The sequence below is a fragment of the Dermacentor silvarum genome, chromosome 10, assembly GCF_013339745.2.
Source record: "Dermacentor silvarum isolate Dsil-2018 chromosome 10, BIME_Dsil_1.4, whole genome shotgun sequence".
In the NCBI taxonomy this organism is placed as follows: domain Eukaryota; kingdom Metazoa; phylum Arthropoda; class Arachnida; order Ixodida; family Ixodidae; genus Dermacentor; species Dermacentor silvarum.
In genome coordinates, this window is record NC_051163.1 from 49,168,121 (window position 1) to 49,188,633 (window position 20,513).

At 43.3% G+C, this 20,513-nt stretch overlaps 1 protein-coding gene across 1 annotated transcript; it reads left to right on the forward strand.

Annotated features, from left to right (window-relative positions):
• The first annotated feature begins 5,251 nt into the window (after positions 1-5,251).
• LOC119431193 (TNF receptor-associated factor 3) lies at positions 5,252-10,259 on the forward strand. Its single transcript, XM_037698664.2, has 2 exons — positions 5,252-5,916; positions 9,110-10,259. The coding sequence occupies exons 1-2, from the start codon at positions 5,614-5,616 to the stop codon at positions 9,422-9,424; spliced, it is 618 nt and encodes a 205-aa protein (XP_037554592.1). The 5' UTR covers positions 5,252-5,613; the 3' UTR covers positions 9,425-10,259.
• The last annotated feature ends 10,254 nt before the right edge of the window (positions 10,260-20,513 follow it).

Genomic DNA, 20,513 nt, shown 5'->3' on the forward strand with positions numbered 1-20,513 from the left:
TGGTTGCCGCGGCTGCGCAGAGGCGGAGCTAAGCCGTGATGTCACTGCGCCGACCCATGGGATATATAGGTCCGCGTCGCCGCCGCAGCGACGCTAACTCCCCGCGGTCTCCGCGCCGAGCACATCGCCACGAAGATCGGGCGGCCGAAGAAGGGCGTCCCTCCCGAAGAAGAGGAAGCGCGGCGCGAAAGCCGCTGCGCCGCTACTCGAGAGCGAGTGAGACGACATCGGTCCGATCCCGAGTATCGCGCCGCTGAAGCGACGGCGAAACGTCTGCGAATCGCAGTAGATCCGGAGTTACGAGACCGCGAAAGCGAGCAAAAGCGTTTGAGCGTCCAGGAGCGAGCAGATACTTTAATGATCCAATCGTGGTTGCTCCTTGAGCTGTCGCTGATGCCGGGGTGATCTTGCGCGAAATTTGACCGAGTCTCGAAGCATAACGTTGTGAAAACTTGGCCGAATCGAGATAAAGCTGGGTCGCCAGATTCGCTGTTTGCCCAGTCTTTGCGCCACTAGTGTGAAGCTGCCTCTTTTTTTTTTCATTTGTTATCGATTCCGGTTACAGGGACATGGACGGGTATAAAATTTGGTGACGCATGTGTGAGAGAGGCTTGCGACCGGAATGCTGTACCCCTTGCTGCAGTATAAAGTGTTATAGAAGAGAGCCAAATGGGATATTTAGTGCGAGTGATTTTTTTAACGGAAATAATAATTTCATAAATCTGACTGACGAAGTGACCGTGTCGACGTGAATATCAAGCTTGTTCATTGGGTTTTATATATAGGTGTATACAGCGTTATATTCTTTGCAAATATGTTGCTTGTTGAAAATATTTGTGTTGTTGTTATCTAGTTTAATTACGCCACTACTTTAGAGTAACCTATTGTGCATTATCTATTGTGCAGTAACCTATTGAGCAACTTCATATCAGCAGTAAGCAGTAACGCTACCTCAACTATGTCAGGCACGTCATCGACTATTGAACAGAAGGGCGTAGAATGGTATTTAGCGGTGGATATCTTAGAATGCGCTTCATACCAGGTGACGGCTTTTACATATGCATATAGCACGCGATTTTGTGATTCTGTCCGTGCATTTTGCCTTGCTTTCCTGTTTACAACTTAGATTGAAGCTTTAACTTTCTTCTCCTTATCTACCCCGCTTCACACTGTGAGCGAAACACACTGCAAGCGCACATGCAGTTTCCAAATATGATTTGTTTATGTGCGGGTGACTGGTGAAAGTCCTGGACAGCTACTATGATTAGTTGTAGTTCGGCGGTCGCAAAGTACTAAAGCGTCTCCATCGTCCATCAGCGATCATTTAGACTCGCGGTCAAACGGTAATGCCTGAGAATGAACGAGCTCATCACTTTGTCTGCAAAACAATAAACCAGGATCGTGTGATTCGCCGGATAGACTGTGGCAGATCACCGTGGAGGAATAAAATGATTAGAAGAGAGCATTGCAGAACGGGATTGAAGCCAAACGTATCGTCCCCACAAGAAATTGTGAAGCCAGAGCGCGTGGTACGTTTTAGTGCTGCCGCTCTGCAGACACAGCTATGGCAGGGCAGCAGAACATCTTGTGATGACGACACAATGTGAACAATTGCATAGCGACGACGGATCAAAGACGTGGTGAGGATTACGATGTGACAATGTAGTGACAGCAACATAGTAAAAATGACGGAAAGATGATTATATGACAAAGGGATAGTGATCAGAATTTCGTGAAGGCAATGAAATGTCGATGAAGGCATTACGATGACAATATGAAAACAAGGGCGTGTTGGTCTCGGAGCTCACGTCGGTGTTTGCGTTCATCACCTGCACCCGCGGACTGTTTTAATTCGCACTCTATCCGGTTTTTATTTGCGCGGTGTGCAGTACCAGCGAATGGAACCGCCTTTCGCATGGTTTCCAGTGTTTCATTGCACTATTTCCAGTGCTGGCCAATCAGGCCACCTTAATTCGCAGTATATCCGCACTTTTTCTTTTACTATGGTGCTTAGGAGTTGATGTCACCTTTAATTGGCGCCAGCTACTTATTTTCACATAGAGACGCACAAATAATAAAGCCCATATAGAAAGCAAGAAGAAATCACTTACAAACACTACAAGTAAGAGTAGTACACTGCACTATCTCCGGGATTGGCCCCTCTGGTTAAGCTCCCTGCCTTTCCAACCTCACGTCTCGCTCTCTCCCTATCCCACCTTTCTTGGAGATGAAACGTCATCACGTTCCTGCACGTGACCTCGCTCTGATCTGGCTCCGACTAGGCAAATAAACACATCACATTGAAACCATACCGCTGCAAATATTCCCAACAAAGTGAGGCATCTGTCCGTTCCAGCAAAAGTTCTGAGAGAACACAGCAAATCCCAATGGAATGCGAATGTATTCACCCAGTGATAGCTGTAGGTAACTTGCACCTTCCAGAAGAGCTGAGACTGAAAGCTCATGAAAGCACGAACACGCCAGCAGTCACGATAATCAAGGGATCGAGAATTAAGAGAGAAAATTGTGCTGATCTGAAGCACACGTTTCAACCTATGTGAAATGAAGTGACTTTATTCATTTTGCCCCCCTTCTGTGCCCGAAATATTAATACACAGCAAAAGAGAGCAGTATAATTAGAAGAAATTTGTGACAAGGTGATTCCGTGTGATATTGCATTGGGTGTCATTTATTCAGCCACGCACGTGGCACACATCTCGTGATGCCGACTATTTAGTTGTTTGAAAGTTGCTTAGCGATTTTTTCAATTTAGTTTTTGCAAAGCGATCATGGCGGCCCTTGCCAACCTCTCCCAAGGTACGCAAGCCTGAAAGGGCAAATGCATCTGTGGAGGCTGCTTCTTTTCTAAACCGGTGGTTGTCCGGCATTGGGGTTCGAACCACGCACCTACGCAGCCATTTCTATAAATCTCGAATATGTCAATTGTCACTACGTTGCCTTTAACTAAATGTCAAGGAAGTTATACTTGACACATTTTCTTCACTCAAACCGAAAGGAAGTACCGAATTGACAAGCACGTAAGAGAAAGGAAAGCGTACGCTTGGTTTACAAATGGTTGCCTAACAGAACAATGTTGGGCTGGATATTATATTAAGGCGGACAGTACAAGACAGACCCTCCAAAATATATTAAAAAATAGAAGTGTGGCGCTCAAGAGGAAGCGCTAGCTCGGGGGCTTCTATCTAAATATTTGGGAATGAAGAAATCACTTTCTCAGCAACCACTGCACCAATTTTGATGAAGTTTGTTGCAATAATAAAAAGAAATTTACGATCTAGCCACTGCTGCAAACGGAATTTCCATTAAGCCGGTAATCTTTTTATAACTATTGCTAAGTTTTGCGAAATTTCAGATAACGAAACTATAAATTTTACGACTCGGTATCTTTGCAAAGAAAACATCTGAACATCTAAAGCGGACAAAAACTGCTGTATTATAAATGGCTGTTGAATTTACAGCTAATGTGCAAGTGGGGCTTTTGTTACTTGTGGACTTTGCAACAAGTTCATGTAAGTTGCAAATTTATACACTTGTCCGTTTTGGATGATCAAACAGACGGAGCTTACAGAACTGCCGTACCTGTCTTTGTTGATAAGCCATGAATTTGTAAACTTCGTGCGGCCTTCTTTTTAAACTTATCAATTGCTACAAAAAAAACTCGTAAAAGCTTTCTGTCATTACAGCAATATTCCGCTTCCAGCAGTTATTAGATTATAACTTTCTCTTTCAATTGCAGGAAATTTAATTTAAATTGGTGCTGACCCGCCGGGGTGGCTTAGTCAGCTAAGGCGTTGCGCTGCTGAGCACGAGATCGCGGGATCGAATCCCGGACGCGGCGGTCACATTTCGATGGAGGCGAAATGCAAAAACGCACGTGTTCTTGCGTTGTTGTGCACGTTAAAGAATCTCAGGTGTTCAAAATTAATCCGGAGCTCCTACGGCATGCCTCATAATCAGAACTGGTTTTGGTACATAAAACCCGAGAAAGAAGAAGAAGAAATCGTTGCTGGGGTTATCTCATAAACGCATTTCTGCGTTTAACGTGTACTTGAATAGCTGGCATCGAAGTTGGGCCCGAGCTAAAGCTTTCTCTTGAAGCGACATTAAATAGAAACAAGAAATCACCTTAGACTGATCAGGTCTTCTTTAAAACCTATATTTTCGTTTATATTTAAGGTAAGAGATTGATATTTACAATAGAAAATTAACGTCTAAGTTCAACTTTTCCTATTTCGCGCCATGAACCCCAGCGCCTATGCGCCAGCTAGCGCTCGTCACGAATGTCAAGCCATGTCATCGTATTTTGTCTCTTGAGGCTCAGTGAAATTTCTCGAAACTCGATAAATCAACCATGGCGTCTTTTAAACAAGATGTATACTCTCTATTTACCGTTAAAGTGTTAAATAGGCCTGAACAGACGCCGTTAAATTCTATGAAGTCATGGCGATCTGCTTCGGGAACTTGAAGGCGGCGGCGCCACCCGTCTTTTTGTTATTGCGTCTTTACTGGCTTACCATGGCTTAATTGTCACGTTAGGAATGACGCTTTATTAGGAATGACGTTATATTAATATTAATAATGTGGCGAAGCTTGTTTTTTTCTTTCTCTTTAATGTTTCTGTAATTCCACCTGCAGTTCTTGTACTCCGTATTATATCCTACATTAAAGAGCAACGTGCTTATGTACACCCCTGCAATTTTCCCAGAACTTCGCGCGACTGTTGACTCCACGGCGCGTAAGCGGTGTTAAGCGCCGGGGGGCGGCTGGATCGGCGACAGCATGCAAGGTCTGGCAAGGCTATTGCCATAAAGTTAGAATGCCATCTGTTGTGCTGTTTCCTATTAAGGAGTGCCCTTCTCCGCTACAAGGCCGTTGACACGCCATGCGGAGACGTTGGCGTAATATTAATAAAACAATTGCAAGGCTGTTCATGCAGGAAGGATGGTGAAACTACGCGACCGGGTGTCGCAATGTTTTCTTTTCGCAAAATTTTGTAAGGCTCTGGGGGTTGGCTGTAAACACGCATGTCTGGGGACGGGCGCAACCTTGTTCTGACTCACAGCTATACGTGCATGTAAATGCGACGAGCCTGTACTTTCCGCCGCTGTTTTTCGCCGACAGTTTCGCGAGTGCGTCGGTTGCTGCATGCGGCGCGCCCACGTGGAAGCGCTTATTTTAGCTCGCGTGGTAGTTGCTACGGAAAGGGAAACAAGACCAAACGAAAAAAACGAACGTCTAAAAAGGCGAAAGAAAAACACGGCCCCACTCTCTTCTCCTAGCCGCGTTTAGCCACAGAAGAGAGCCGGCTCACATTTTCGTTCGGCTCTGGGCGTTATCTTATCTCCGTTCGCCTCCACGTTATAGTCTGTAGCGGTGGCGATGTCGAGGCCTGTAGAGTGCCCTCAAGTACACTCAGTGCAGGTTCTGCCAGTGAAAGAGCAGCAAAACGAGCGAGTTGAAAAAATTAAGTTAAACCATTTTCCGCTTCGCATGATGTAATGGAAACCAAACTACGCGCGGTTAGCGGTTGCTGACACGCCGCAGACGCCCCTTCTCCTGCGGTGGGATCAGTGAGGACGCAGCAGCAAGATCATGGCCGACGCTGACAGGGATCCGCCCTTGCATCGAGTTCGTCACCAGGCGTGTGGCATCAACTGGCGACCGACGAGATTCGTCGACGACGTTCCGTACTACCACACCTGCGGTCTGTGCAGGTTGATACCGAAGAAGACAGTGTTGTTGCCCTGCTCTCACGTGCTGTGCCAGTCGTGTCACAAGGGCAGTATTGAGGAAGACGGTGGTGATAGTGGCGTATGTCCCTTGGACCAGGAACCATTCCAAGTGAGCGAGTGCGCCCGGATTAAGTTGTCGGTGACGAAGGTGAACAGCCTCAAAGTGAGTTTAGAACTAATTAAAATTAGTTTAGAACTTTGCAAGGGGCATATGCTCACAATTTCAAACGGTGGCTTTCCCGTTCAAAATTTGAAAAAAAAAACAAATATTATTCTGTGCCTTTAAATTTACGTTTATTTATTTACATGCTCAAAAGTGGTAGTTACAAAAATGTCGATCGTGAGCAGCAGCAGCCGATGTTCTGGTGACAATGATGATGATGATGACAAAATTCACAGGCTTCGTCGTTCTCTTCATAACGCACGTGGTGGTCATATTCTCGTCACTGCGAAAATTGTTCTGTTTGTTTAAACAGGCTACTATTTTTTATATCCATAGCGCTTCATCTCAAAGAATACACATTGCCCTCGTAAACGCAAGAACCAAACACCAGTCGTGGACCATACAATTACCTTTAACGGGCTGCTAACCAATATTTTTGACCTACTGTATCTCGCTTAGTTTTTGGAGAAACATTCTCATATGTCATTTGGTAGGTATTTATCCAATACGAAGAAGAAATAAAGCAATAAAATTCTATACCAAGTGTTTCATATCTTGCCAGTTAAAGGGATTGAAGGCACCACAGCACTGTGGTGCAGCTGTACCTTTTCCTGAAGGTAGGATTGTTTCCTCGTCTCGTAACAGGCATCACTGTCCATCCCAGTGATGTGTTCACAACAGTATTGTGACCAGATTGGGCTCGAGGAGCTGTGCTCTATAGTGACGCAGCAGTCGGAGGAATGATCGGACAAAGTGTTTAATAGACACATGGCTAAAGGGAAACCTAACGCATTAGCGTTGGTGTTTGGCGCAAATGTGGGCAGTAAATAAGTTTCTCTAGGCGCCTGTGGCTTAGAGCGTCGTTTGAATGTTATATTCATGTGCACGAGGATAATTCCTTTGCCTCAAATTTGTTACGTAGAATGGATCAGTATTGATACTATTCCACGGTTCTCTAGTAATAGAGGATAAAGAAGTAAGTCGCTTAATATGTAAAAATAATTTACCCATCTTGAGTGTTACACTCCCAAAACAATACTTATTTAGAGCTAAACATGTTCAAAGCTGTAGTATTTTATTTGTACCTTGGAAGTTAATAATCCAACAATAATTCACTTTCTGACTGGTCGAAAGGAGCGTAGCGTAGAGTCGAATCTGATACTCAGATGCGTCTTCACTAGGTCGTGACAGTCGTACAAGAAGTTATGCACTACCGCATGATTTCATGCTTGTCTCAATGATTTCCACCACCAGAAATGTGGTCTATAACCGTCGTCATTCCATAAAGCACCGTGTTACGGGTATGATTAGGCTAATACCTGACTGTTCCCGGATCTTTGAGGCTGCAGGGAGACTGCAGCGGTTGAAATCCTCTCACACCAGGGGACACTACTGGCATACGCGCTACCACGCCGTCTTGCACGGGCTTTCATCTCTTTTCTTGCGTCGGACGAAGTTGGCTGCACTTTGTTCAAGGCGACGGCAAACATAATGGGTCGTAATAACGGCGTTAGTCGTTTCGTGGTGCCTCATCGCACTGTAGTACCCGGTGCTTCTTAAAATGCCGCTGTGTCGTATGCCTCTTCAAGAGGAGATAACGTATCTCTTTGTGGGGCTGGCCGTTCTAAGCATATAAATGAGACGAGTTCTTGGTTTTCGCAGAGCCAGAAAACGCCGGAAAAAGTGTTCTTTTCGAATATTTGATGTCCTTCTTGTTACTTACAAATATTCGTAATGTGAAATATTACATGCAGGTGAAGGATAGTGAAGGCTCCTCAGTGCATAATTTTAAATTATGGCGATTTCGAGCACGTCCTATGTAGCAAGTTTAACTTGCTAAGTTAGCCAGTTTAACTTGCGCTACTTCAGAGCTGTTGGTAGTCGCTATATTGGATGTGCGCCGTTTGCGTGACTGGGTATGGGTATTGGACACAGGACGGCTACACTTCATTTATAATGCAAACACACTTCATCATGCGATGGTCGGTCATCGTGTACACTGATGCAATACTACCTCGCAATATTTAAAGCACGCACTGTCACAGATATTGTGTAGCCTAACCGAGCTCAGGAATTGTTTAACCTACCCGTAAATAATTACCTGAGAAACAATTGAACAAACTGCCGAAATACATACTAGCTGAAAGTATTCTTCGTTGCATTCAGTCACAAATGAAATAAATTGAATATTTGCGGAATAAGCCATGAACTTACCTCTACCATTCAAATAACGAAAACGAGTCAGAAAGCAAAATAACGACGCGAAACCAAGGTTGTGTGCATTGAGTAAAGTCAGACCAATAGCTGCCATACCTTACTTAACCACTTCCGAGACAGCAAATTTAGGCACTCGTGGCCAGGCTATATTGAATATTTTCTGCGAGGTATATACAATTTATTATGAACATAATTACATTTTTCCCACTATATACTGTATAATTTTGATAATGTACATATTTGCGGGTTTTTAGAGCGAGTGAACTGGCAGTAAGTACATTTTTGCTGGGTTGCTCCCTATCCGACGTGACTGCACCTGATAATAACCGAGTACTAGAATTTTCTTGTGCTGACATTTCCACGAGTAGCAATTTTCAGGATGTTTATTTTAATCTAACCACAGTATACTAAACCACATTAATCAATTGGACAGTCGGCCTGGAAGGTGTTTTGATTGCAATGTGCTGTTTTCGTAGATATATCTGCCCGGTGATTGAGAAGTAACATAAAGATAGCAATTTTATTCTCTCGAAAAGTATAAACGAAACGACGACGCACTTCTGCAGGAAATTACAAAAAAATTCTTTCTATTCAAGTGAGAACTAATTTGTTTTGAGGGACAATAATATTTTTTTTTTATTATTGGGCAGTTTTAGTGGCAGAATAATTACTTTTCTCATATACAGGTCGTGCTGTAGTATTGTAGCACCTGACAAAACTGAAGTCCTACCTGTCGTTGGCACATGTAAGCTATTGACAATTTGTTTTGTGTGTGAAATAATTTCACGCCTTTCTATATACTCATTTTTAAGAATACTACATCCTGCTAATAGGCCACGCTCATCGAATTATTAAATTTTTACTTTTCCTTGACTTCAGAATAACCCGATGTATACTATCGCGTGGTTTAAACACCTGTTGGTTCAGAAGATAAGGCAATTTGTTGACTGCTACTTGTTCTTTTTTTAGTTTCTAGGCGTACTGTTGGAACCAGGAGCACGGCTGTGAGTACGTGGGTACTCTGCAAGACATTCTCACACACTGCGAAGAGGAGTGCTCCTTTCACGCCGTAGCCTGCCCGCGTTGCAGACAGAACGTTCTGCACGCTGATCTGCCGGCTCACTACGCGGCAGGCTGTGGTGGCGAGAGCGAGTCATCGACCGAAATTGACGAGCCTTCGGAACAGGACGGCGAATTTGCCTCCCACGACGAAGGTTTTAGTCTGGAAGATCTGAAGGCGTTCCTGATGGAGCTTGAGGTGCTCGACACAGATTCGCAGGAACAGAATTAGAGCGTACTGTTTCGACTGAAACTATGAGAGAGTTCTTGAGAGGACGACCTCTTTTTTTTTACCCTTATGTGATACAACCGTGAGGACGCAGGGACATTTTCTCGAATATTTCTATTTTCGATTTCCCCTGGTGTTTACAAGGGCCATGCACGGCAGTGATATTTGGAACAACAGTGCCCAAGTCTGTTCGACATCACGACACACCTTACTTCTTTTTGTTTTTTCTTGCATATTTATTTGCCAATCAACACTGAAGATCACAGGAAGATGGATGCTTCAAGCAATGAAAAGTGATCTAGAAGGACTTTTCTCCTTCAGCCAGATGCCATGTTAGATCACTGTTGATGACATTTTGGGTTGCTTTGTATCCACTTTTTTTCTTGTTTCGCAATCTTTACGCTGCCTCTGAGTCGTCGACTTAAGTGTGCGAATAGATCAAGTGGAAATAAAGATTTTCATGCTTTTGCTATGGCAGTTGCGTAAGTGATAAAAGTTAGAACGCACACAGGACACTTTGCTGTTTTTTTTTCTGCCAATGCAGTGGTGTAGCAGTATGCTCGCTGTTTCAACTTATCAATTTAGATCCCACTTAGGCCTACGTATGATTTAAAAAAAAGTAGAGACGCGCCTCAAAAGAGAGACAGAGTTACACGTACGCAATTTTTCCTTGGGAAAGCAATACCAAGCCTTGGGAAAGCCAAACTTAAACCAACCCTAACAAAACCTTGAGGAAGCATATCATGGAAAGCAAAGCGTCATGTGCTTCCCATGATTCTCTCCTTGATGTGCTCTCCCATGATGTGATCTCCAATGATGTGCTCTCCCATGATGTGCTCTCCCATGATGTGCTCTCCCATGATGTGCTCTCACATGATGTGCTCTCACATGATGTGCTCTCACATGATGTGCTCTCACATGATGTGCTCTCAGATGGTGTGCTCTCCCATGATGTGCTATCCCATGATGTACTCTCCCATGATGTACTCTCCCATGATGTACTCTCCCATGATGTACTCTCCCATGATGTGATCTGCTCTCCCACGACATTGGTAGATGGCCTAATGAAAACGACGAAGGTGACTAAACAGCAAGAACAGCGATGACCGCACCATAAATGGGCAGCAACATCATCGACGGCTGCTTGCGCTTTCTTTTTGTGTGTAATATGGCCACTGAAATTATGCTGCCATTTGTCACACCTGATGTTTTCTTTTATTTTTGTTTGTTCTTTCTTGTTGTATCTGTAGTTTTCATATACATCTGTGTCGCCGATCATCCTAGTTGATGTGAGCCACACCCGCCGCGGTAGCTTAGCGGCTATCGTGTTGCGCCGCTAAGCACGAGGTCGCGGGATTGAATCCCAGCCGCAGCGACTGCATTTCAATGGGGGCGAAATACAAGAACGCCCGTGGCTGTGCATTGGGGGCACATTTTCGAGGCCACCAGCGAAATGCAAGCTGTATAAACAAAAAGACAACCGCCATATAGTGCGAACAAAAGGGAGGCTTTGTAGCTACACGCATTTCCCCGCCTTCTGTGTACTTTAGAGAATTTTGGACTCATTGCAATTGCAGCCGAAAGCGCTATATTGGGCGCTGTGCATAACGTCGCAGAGGGAACCAGGAATTCCCGAAGCGGATATATCGTGGCACTCCCGTCATGCTTACAGCGGGGAAATGAAAGAGACCACCAGCTGGTGACTGAAATGGCACACATACTCAACCCCGTAGTAGGCATACTTTAAGATAGCTTCAGTTGAGAGCGACCGCGTAAATGTCCTAAAGGATTTGCAATCTTAAGTACCTTGTAACATTGTTACAAGTTGTCGAATTAATACTGACAATAGTTAAGAGAGCTCACTAGTAGCACCGTCGATGTGCAATTAGTAAACCAACAAAAGCAACTAATGGTATATAAACTTGGTGTGTTCATTACCTGCAAATATTCATGTCGATAGATCAGAACCGTTCCGCGTTGACGCAATGGCCATGGCATTGCGCTGCTGTGCACGAGGTCGCTGGTTCGATTTCCTGCGGCCGCCGCCGCATACCAATATAGGCGGTATGTGAAAACGCTAGCGTACCATTGTAAGTGCACTTTAAAGAACACCAGGGGGTCAAAATTAATCTGGAGCTCTCCACTATGGCGTCCCTCACGACCCAGTTTCGGCACGTCAAAACCAACAATTTCCTTTGATTATTTCAACAGATCTTGTTGGCCTAGGAGGTGTTTCCGTGAATACATTCACGAACGTTTAACTTCCAGTCATTCACAGTGTTATGCACCGTAATGCGTGCGCCAATGCTATTGGTTTTCTTTTGCAAATTTGTAAGCTATAGCGTTCCCGACTGTACCAGCCATACTTCAAGTGGGTAAGCACAGTCTGAGCGAGATCTATGTTGTATGTGTGCTCCTCTTCTTCTGGGTTACGTGATTCAATATGCGTTCTACTAGCAAGTCTGTCATACAAACTAGCCCTTCAACTTTAGCCAAGTCTGCTTGTTTCTTCCAAGGTTTCACTTCGAGAGTTTCTTTATGCCTCTCGCTATCTTTTTCAAGATCGCCATCAAGCAAATTGCAAATAGTAGCTCAGACGCGACAAAACTGGGGGTTTTACATATTTGCTTAACGTCCTCTTAACCGCTGACACTGAGTTCTCGATACTGTTTTAAGTGGTGGGGTTAGGTTCTGAACCGAGGTGTGCTACTCTGAGCTTCTGAAGGCCGGCCACAAAGTTGATTTGTCGAATGTCGTAAAGCAAACTTGTTCATGGATAAAAAAAAAAAAAACATTGTCTAAATCATTGCCTAAATACGTCATGAAGTTATGGCTATTTCGTAGTGGCCATTTACGTGCACAAAAGTATTTACTATTTGTCTCATCAGACAAGTGCGCACTCCTGGCTGCATGATTGCATCCACAACATCACATGTTGTGGATGCAACCATTAAAGAATGATATTTCCGTACCTCGGCCGTTAACTCAACATGGCCTCCGAGATTCCCGTCATTGCTGATCCTTGTAGTGGCCGAGCCAGCGTTATCGGAAACCGAGCAGCACACAACGTTTCTAACGCTTATCGACAGATGGCATCACTGCAAGTAACTCGGTACCGATGGTATAGCCTTTTTTGTGTACTAGCTACATCGGCGTTGCTTTATCAAACATAGCAAATTTCTTCGCTCTTAACTAGTGGAGGTCCAGCCATAAAAGTTACATTCAAAGGTAAAAAAAAAACTAGAGTGTTTTTTTCTTCTTTTTTTATGTTCGTGGCGTAATCTTGCCCACGAATATTGCAAATGTGAAGGAGGCGACAAATGACAGTGTCACGTGTAGGTAGGCCCTTTATTTTTAAATGTATAACCGTTTTTTCGAGCATTTTTCTGCACCCCAAGTCATCTTGTGTTTTTGCATGTGGGGCCAGAGCTTTTGCTAATTAAAAAAATTTTTTTACTAGACGCTGCCCCTCCGTCAAGCCTTTTTTAAGCAACAATTTCCCTGGGAGGTGTTCTTCAGCGCTTCAATATAATGCTGAACAAACCTCTCATTGGTTGTTCTTTACTAGCTGCAGACAAACAGGAAGGTAGGCCAGATTGGAGGTGGTTATACCAAAACGCAGTTACGAAATTGAGGTTACGAAACCACGTAAGGTATAAACACATATGCATAATAAGTGTACAAAAACAAAATGAATCAAGACAAGACAAAAAATAAAGCCAACACACAGAAGCGTCCCACATGCACTCGCGTTAGGTAATAGAAGCTTATGTCCGCTCTACATAAAAAAGAAAAAAAATTACAGTAAGGCATACATTAAAACATCGTTATACGTGCGCACACGAACGTCTTTGTTGCAGCCGTAGTGAAAGCAAATACTTTATATAGTATAGAGAGGTTTATTGAAGGACGGTTAGTAGAGTGGTAGCTTCGGATTGGTTTGGTTAGATTTGGTGCCTATTGGTATGGCTCTACCCTCTGGGAGATCGGCTTCGGGCAGCGCCCTGCCTTCCAACTTTGGCATCTTTCAAGGTAACATTGGCGATGTCGCTGCTGCTGCTCGCGCTCCTCCTCTTCTTTGCGATAAGTATAGTTCGCAATTTATATACAATATAAATAAAACACCTCACCCAGACAAAAGCTGTGAGTGCTTAAATAGAAGTTTCAATTTTTATTGCGCCACTCGTGAGTGCTGTGAGTGAGTGTTGCAGTGAGTGCTGCATTTTTATGCAGCACTCACTGCAATAAAAGCAACAGCTTCAACTGCAGAACTGGGAGATAATGCAAGATAGCGACAGTTGTTACCACACGACACATATCGAGAAGCCACATATACAAATTAACTTGGGGTTGAAGATTATGTAAAATATAAGATAAAATTATTTGCGTACGAAATATTTGCTTCTACTTAACCTTCTTGTTTTGATTGTTTCACCTGATTTTGTATTATGTAATTACGATGTACAATTGACAGCGGTCACAAATGCGTTCTTCCTTAATAACAATTCGTATATGGACCCCTTAAAAACCTCTTCGGTCCCATTAGTGTTCGCATTATAATTGTACAACTGACTAACATTCCATAAACTTTCAAACATTCAATAAAAATCATAGCTTTCAATAATATGGCAAGCCCTATAAACTAGGTTAAATGAGGTGTTAGAAATACAAAAGAACTTGATAAATTCGGAAGAGCAATCATAGACGCATGAAATCAATACCATACTCTCTCGCCTTTCATAGACTAAGGAAGTGCCAATATAGGCGCAGTGTACGAACTCACAATAGTGCGAAAGTAGCTACCATGCATTCCAGGGTGTCGTGGCGACGAAGCGTCTTCAACTTTGGAACAACAAAAAAACTGTTATTTTCATATGGGTAGAACGGTTTCCAGGTTGTCCCTTTCAGCTAGCTGTGCCCGTACCAAGCGACCTGTCGCATTCGTTAGCCACTCGCTTCAGGAGACTAGTCAGAGTAGGGGAAGCAGCTTTCAAGCATTCTTTAGTTTTCATATTCAGCTCTTTGAGAGAAACCAGACACTAAATAAAAAAAATTTGCTAGTTTTAACGCTTCGGGCTCTGACGGCCTTGCGGCGTATATACTACACAAAAGAAACTTTCAATCACCATTTAATTTACGCAGCTTTCGTACTTTTATTTATTGCTCCGAGGGAAGTGAATTCTTCATTCATCTCTGGTGGATAGTTCTGTACGCCGTAATCAACTAGTCATTGCTCACAACCTCCAATCTCCGCTCAATGACTCGCCTTCCGTAATGACACTTGCTCACAAATTGGTGGTCGATGTCGAGCTTTAAAGGAGACTTGAACCACAAAAAGCTTTTCTGATATACCTTATCGAACACTGCATTGATCTCACTGGAGTTAGGTTGAAAACTGGGGCCAGTTGGCATGGCTTTTTCAGGCATATATTATTATTTTACTATTGTTATTACTATTATTTATTTTAGTATACCCTAACGGCCCTCTATAGAGGGTAATATTGAACTAAGTGTGTCAGAAAGAAAATACACAAACACGAACAGCATTGCAATATTACGCTGCACAAACAGAATGCATCGCGAAAGGACAGGTAAGCGGAGGACATGCGTTAGAAATACGAAGCTTAACAAGGACATAGCACTGAAGTTACACAACGGACTGGCATTATACTTTACAGAAATAGGGTACACTCGTAATGACATGTAGAGAGGAGTGGTGTTAGAAAAGCCTATCGAAAAAACACACATAAATTATTAGCTCTCTGGACATTGTATGCGTGCGAGGAAGTTTTATAAACTGATTAGCGACATGGTCGGTGGTAATGTGACGAGTCAGATTATTCCTTAACCTGATCGATTATTCCTTAACGCGTGATCGCCATATCATACTGCGTATGCTTGGTGACAGATAAATAATAGACAAAATGATGTGTATTACGGGCCTTGGACACTTTGTGCCTGAATGTGTTTTATCACTGGCTTTTTCTTTCGCTACCGTACACTTTCTCTGGAATCCTGGGAAAATACGCTTACATTCACAATGCAAAGACTTCATTACCATTGTTGGCCTTCGCTACAGTTAATGCTGACCTTATCGTAACTCATAGTTTTTATATTATGCTGCCGTTTAGCCAAATCCTTTTTCCGATTTTACGCGTGACCTTGTCACATTAATGCTGTATGAGAAATCATCTTTCACCAGTCTGAATGACAATAATTATTCACTTTTCTATAAAAGCACTTTATGTCAACCTTGCTTTTCATGGCTTGGCATGCGTTGGCCTCGGTCTTATTTTATGCATAAACGTCCAAATGTTGCAACCTATTTCTGTCAAAAATTAACCTGTGGCCACACAACTGCTTGTGTCAAAGACACGCATTTTTCTAACTCCATTTGAGCTGCGTTTCAGATGCATTTTGTCCCTGTAAAACTATTTGAATCGGAGCCATTGGTCTGTTATGTCGAAAGTATAGCAGCATACAAAATGGCCTTCAATCCCCCATTTACAAGCGATAGCTTTTCTTGCTCTGCTATAGTTGTCTGTCTCTTGGTTTCTGTCTATAATTGTCTGTATATAGCTGTCTGTCTCTATAGTTGTCCGTCTCTGTCTCATGTTTTTCTTATATCGTGGCCATCGTTGCTTTATTCTAGGAACCTCATCAGCGTTAAAAAAAGTACCTAAGAAAACGTTTACAATGAGACTTTTTCATTCTGTACAAAGCCTTAATCTAGCGTCAGAAACGAAAAGGACACCGCAGACTTATACACTGAATAATGCTGCCAATTTGTCCCTTACTGCTATTTCTTCAAACCTCATTAGATATGCATTGACAGTAGTAGTGCCATACGAGTATGTTGTTGTTGCTGTCGCCTTAAAAATTGTTAGGCACGCCAATTCACAGGCGTGTTTTGTCTTCTTTTTTTTCATATTCTTTTGTTTTCACATGGAAGCTACACTCTCAAGTTTCCCAAGTTGAGCGCTTAGCACCTGCAGCTCGCCACTTCGGTTTCAATTAGTTATCGCAGAAACCGAAGAAACGAAAGTTTCACTGTCATCGGAAACTGTTCCACTCGATGTATCCCACATGTTGTGACCAGGCCTGCAAGAAATGCTGAGGGCCGTGCACTATCTACCATATGATATGGACGTATCCGCACATGACACTGACCCCCTACTCCGGAGCAGTGGGAGAACCTGCGGACCAGCTCGTACCCTGAGGAGCCGCTTCGACTGGTGGACAGGGTGTAACGGGCGGAGAGAAACCATGGTGCCCTGGACTGAGGTCGCTGCCGATCTGGGCGACCATCGTCGTCTGGTCTTGAAATAAAGTTCATTTCTCTTTCTCTCTTCATTGTCAGCCTCCCATTTTCTTTTATCGCGAGCTCCGACTTGCTGCAGCTACTGAGTGATGAAATACGTGGACCAGACCTTGCCGCCCCTGTTACGCACGCGACCGACGTGAGGGACGAAATGGTGTGGAAGGGCTCTTTCTTTTTTTGAAAGAGAACAATGCGCGTGAAGGTGTGGTTCCTTATTGAATCACGACTCAGGCTTGAAAGAAACAGCACAATGCTTAACGCAGGTTTGCAATGCAGCACAAACCGCTTGACGCTCATTCGAGCCTCTGGACCCTGCAGTGGCACCCACACGATGTTGTGTGTTGCGTGTTTGAATCTTTATTCATGTTGCTTTTTCATTGGTAGATTGAATTAGTTCACATGGCAAGCACAGAGACGTCAGCCTCACATTACTTAGGCAGCGCGCGTGCACATTGCCATCAGCGAACGCTAGCCTGTTCTTCGGTTTAAGGGCGCCGGAAAGCCACAGAATAGATAACCTTGTGGTTCAATTCCGCAAATACTTTCGCTTACCTTTTTCGATGTAATTTCCGCGTTTTATTATACCTTACTTAGTTGCAATCAATGTATGCTCAATTATGATCTAACACGCTTTCTTCAGAGTCATAGTCTTGAACTCATATTCACTGATTATTTGGGCTGCAGGTCGAGCATTAGCTCAATAATCTACCGGCCTCATTAGTCTGTTGTTTCTGCTTGAGAAGCAGCAGTGCTAACTAGACGAGGATTAAAAAAAAGGGTGACAATATAAGCAGCGCCTGTGCTGTGATCCTCTCTTCTTTCGTTTGTCCTTGTCTATAGTTAGCGCTGCTGCTTGTCAAATATGAACTTCCACCAACTCGCCAAAGTTTCTCTACTATTGTTCCTGTTATGTTTTATAGCTTGGTCAGTTCAAAACGCCATGGTCTAGTTAAGTGCATGAACATTTCAGCCAATTTAGCAAAATTGTACCATACGAAAGACATTTTTCAACCCTCGAGTCACGGTTAACGTTCCGAAGTACTGAGTATGCCATTGCCCAGCTCTCACTGGAATTATTCTATCAAACGATGCTGTGTGTTCGGAAGCTGTCAATTATTTGTAAACCACATCCAATCTACTGCGTTCTCAAAATAAAATTTTAGCATCGTTAATAAATCTAGAACATGTCTGCGTTATCGTTGCAAAGGAACTGCTTATGTACCCACTCCGACATAGGCCTTGATGGGCCGGCAGTATGTTCAAATAAGAAATAGAAAGTGTGTCAACCAACGCTGTTTCTAAGGCATCTGATGGAACTGTCTTCTCACTGCAATGGCAGCTGCAACAAGAGACCGACAAACGACAGCACGGCGTGTTCCACTGTTTCTCAGGCTTATCTCAATATTGCGCATCCCATAAGAATGTCGTGAGGCATTTCGTGCTACTGAGTCAACAAACCTTCGCTCTGATAACACAGACTCATCGCGCAATATGCTCTTCCGGTGCACAAGTTTCATGGCTTTTGAGGTTTGCGCGCTTGCACAGCATTAAACAGCAATTCCGAGTAACATATTATGAAAGGCGTACTGCTTTTTATTTGGTTCTCAGAAGAAGTCTTCCACGATGCGAATAAGAGCAATGCTTTGGGTAACATGGCGCCAGCCTCCCATAGAAATATTCATATTATATCAAAGCATGTTTGCAGACCAGCTAGCAAAATTGCGTACACAATGTGTCAGTGATACAAAACGTATGCGTCAATGATAACGCCTCAGTAAACGCAACATTGGTTATTGCGATTAAGACCGCAAGACGGCCTGCTCATGCGCATCGAATTAAAATATACAGACATAACATAACAGTGCAAAGTACAAATGTGCCATGTGATTTCTGCTCGTATTCTAAAGTTTGACAAAGTTTCAAGAAAAGAATAATAAATTGTCATCTGCTCTACAGCTTTGAGCTTACCTCGGTTGAATGATCAGTTGCTGAATTGTTTTTCCTGCCTGACTAATACAAATACTGTGCGCACCGATATGATGCGGGAGCCTGTCCAAGCAGTGATAGGACAGCGATAGGGCAGAGACAGCGCGCACATACAGACACCGGCAACTGGCAAATTTTTAAAGGTTGCCTGTGATAGCACAATTCTAGTTCATGAGCTTGTCTACTCGATGATGCCGGCATTACTTGAAAAATATTGAAATTCTTAATGGACTAATTGCCAAAATTGACTAATTAAGATTTAACAAATTACCTTATGGCCCATATTGCAATTAACAATATTTAGCCGTGGAGTTCGCAAGGCGGATCCAATTGAAACGAATTCTCAGGATGACACCAGTTTCGAGTTAGTAATTCCCGAACTTTGCGGAGAGATGCATTGGCGTTGCTGTTACTTTTGTGATACACTGCATAAAATGACGAGTATGTCACCTATGTTTTTCGAGTGCCTATCACGATACGAGATCACTCGGGAAAAACGGCCTTGCACCTGTCACTTTGGGTGAGGATGTTAGTGTTTATGGAGTATGCCTGAAACCTGAGGCTTAGACGAGGAAAATGCAAGTATCAAATAAGCAGACTGGGAGCCGCTGGACTTGTTGCTGCTCTTTCGAACGCCCATCCAGTCGTCTCCTGCCGCTCGGTGTATCGCGTCATCGATTACTTTTTCTGGATACTTGCAGTTGAGAAGTTCGTTTTTAAGTTCCTTGCAACAAGAATTAAAAAAAAACACAAAAAGACACTACATGGTAACATTCCGAGTCAGTCATTTAACAATCTCAAAGTAAAGATATCGGTGTATCGCGTCATCGATTACTTTTTCTGGATACTTGCGGTTGAGAAGTTAGTTTTTAAGTTCCTTGCAACAAGAATAAAAAAAAAAGCACGAAAAGACACTACATGGTAACATGCCGAGTCAGTCATTTAACAATCTCAAAGTAAAGATACTCGAATCTAGATTCCTCACTAACCATGACCACGAGCTTCGCGAATCCGACCTTTTTTCATATATTTAACACTATCTCGTCTGGAATAATGAAAACAAAGGAAAACGTACATGTCTAATTTTAAGCACGAAGATACACTTACTAAACAGTGTAATGCATATATGACTTCCTCGCGCCTTTTTTTTATTTGTTTATTATTTGTTTACTTTTTGCGCATGTGGCTTTTTGGCGTACGTGGCTTGAAGTTGTACGCTCAACACCCCCATTTCAGAGAATTCGAGATGGCACTCAGAGGTGCCATGTGCTGTCATCACGCCAATGCATATGTATATGTACGTCGTTCTGTTTTCACTGCGCACAATCATTGTGACCGCTGGTACTTCTCAGAGGGTCCTGTTTGTATATTGTATCCGGAACATATCTGCATTTCATTTTGTTTTGGATTACAATATGCGTGATGTGATGATGATTTATGGAGCGCATTGTAAGTTCTAGTGAGCAAAGATGGTGCGCCCTCTGTTCCTCACACGGAGCTTTTAAAGCTATGTATGAATGGTTCATGTGTTGTACTCTGACGAAGGCTCGTCCACCAGCCGACAACATTAAGTAAATACGCCTTATTTCCACAGCGTTCGTCGGGTCCAGCGTGCAGGATTTTCACAAACGCCCCATATATATATATATGCATGCAGAATGTAGGAACGCTGGTATCGACATCAACGATGGCTAGAAGGCACCGTGAACTCCTAAAGGTACTTACACGACATGATTCCTCCGCTCGCTAGGTTATGTGCTCTGGCAGTGATGTCAGCGTGGAAAA

Excerpts from the sequence above, each read along its gene's own strand:
- LOC119431193 (XM_037698664.2), top strand. The coding sequence starts at position 5,614 with ATGGCCGACGCTGACAGGGATCCGCCCTTGCATCGAGTTCGTCACCAG. Across the intron at positions 5,917-9,109 it reads CGAAGGTGAACAGCCTCAAA|GCGTACTGTTGGAACCAGGA; the intron begins GTGAGTTTAGAA and ends TTTAGTTTCTAG.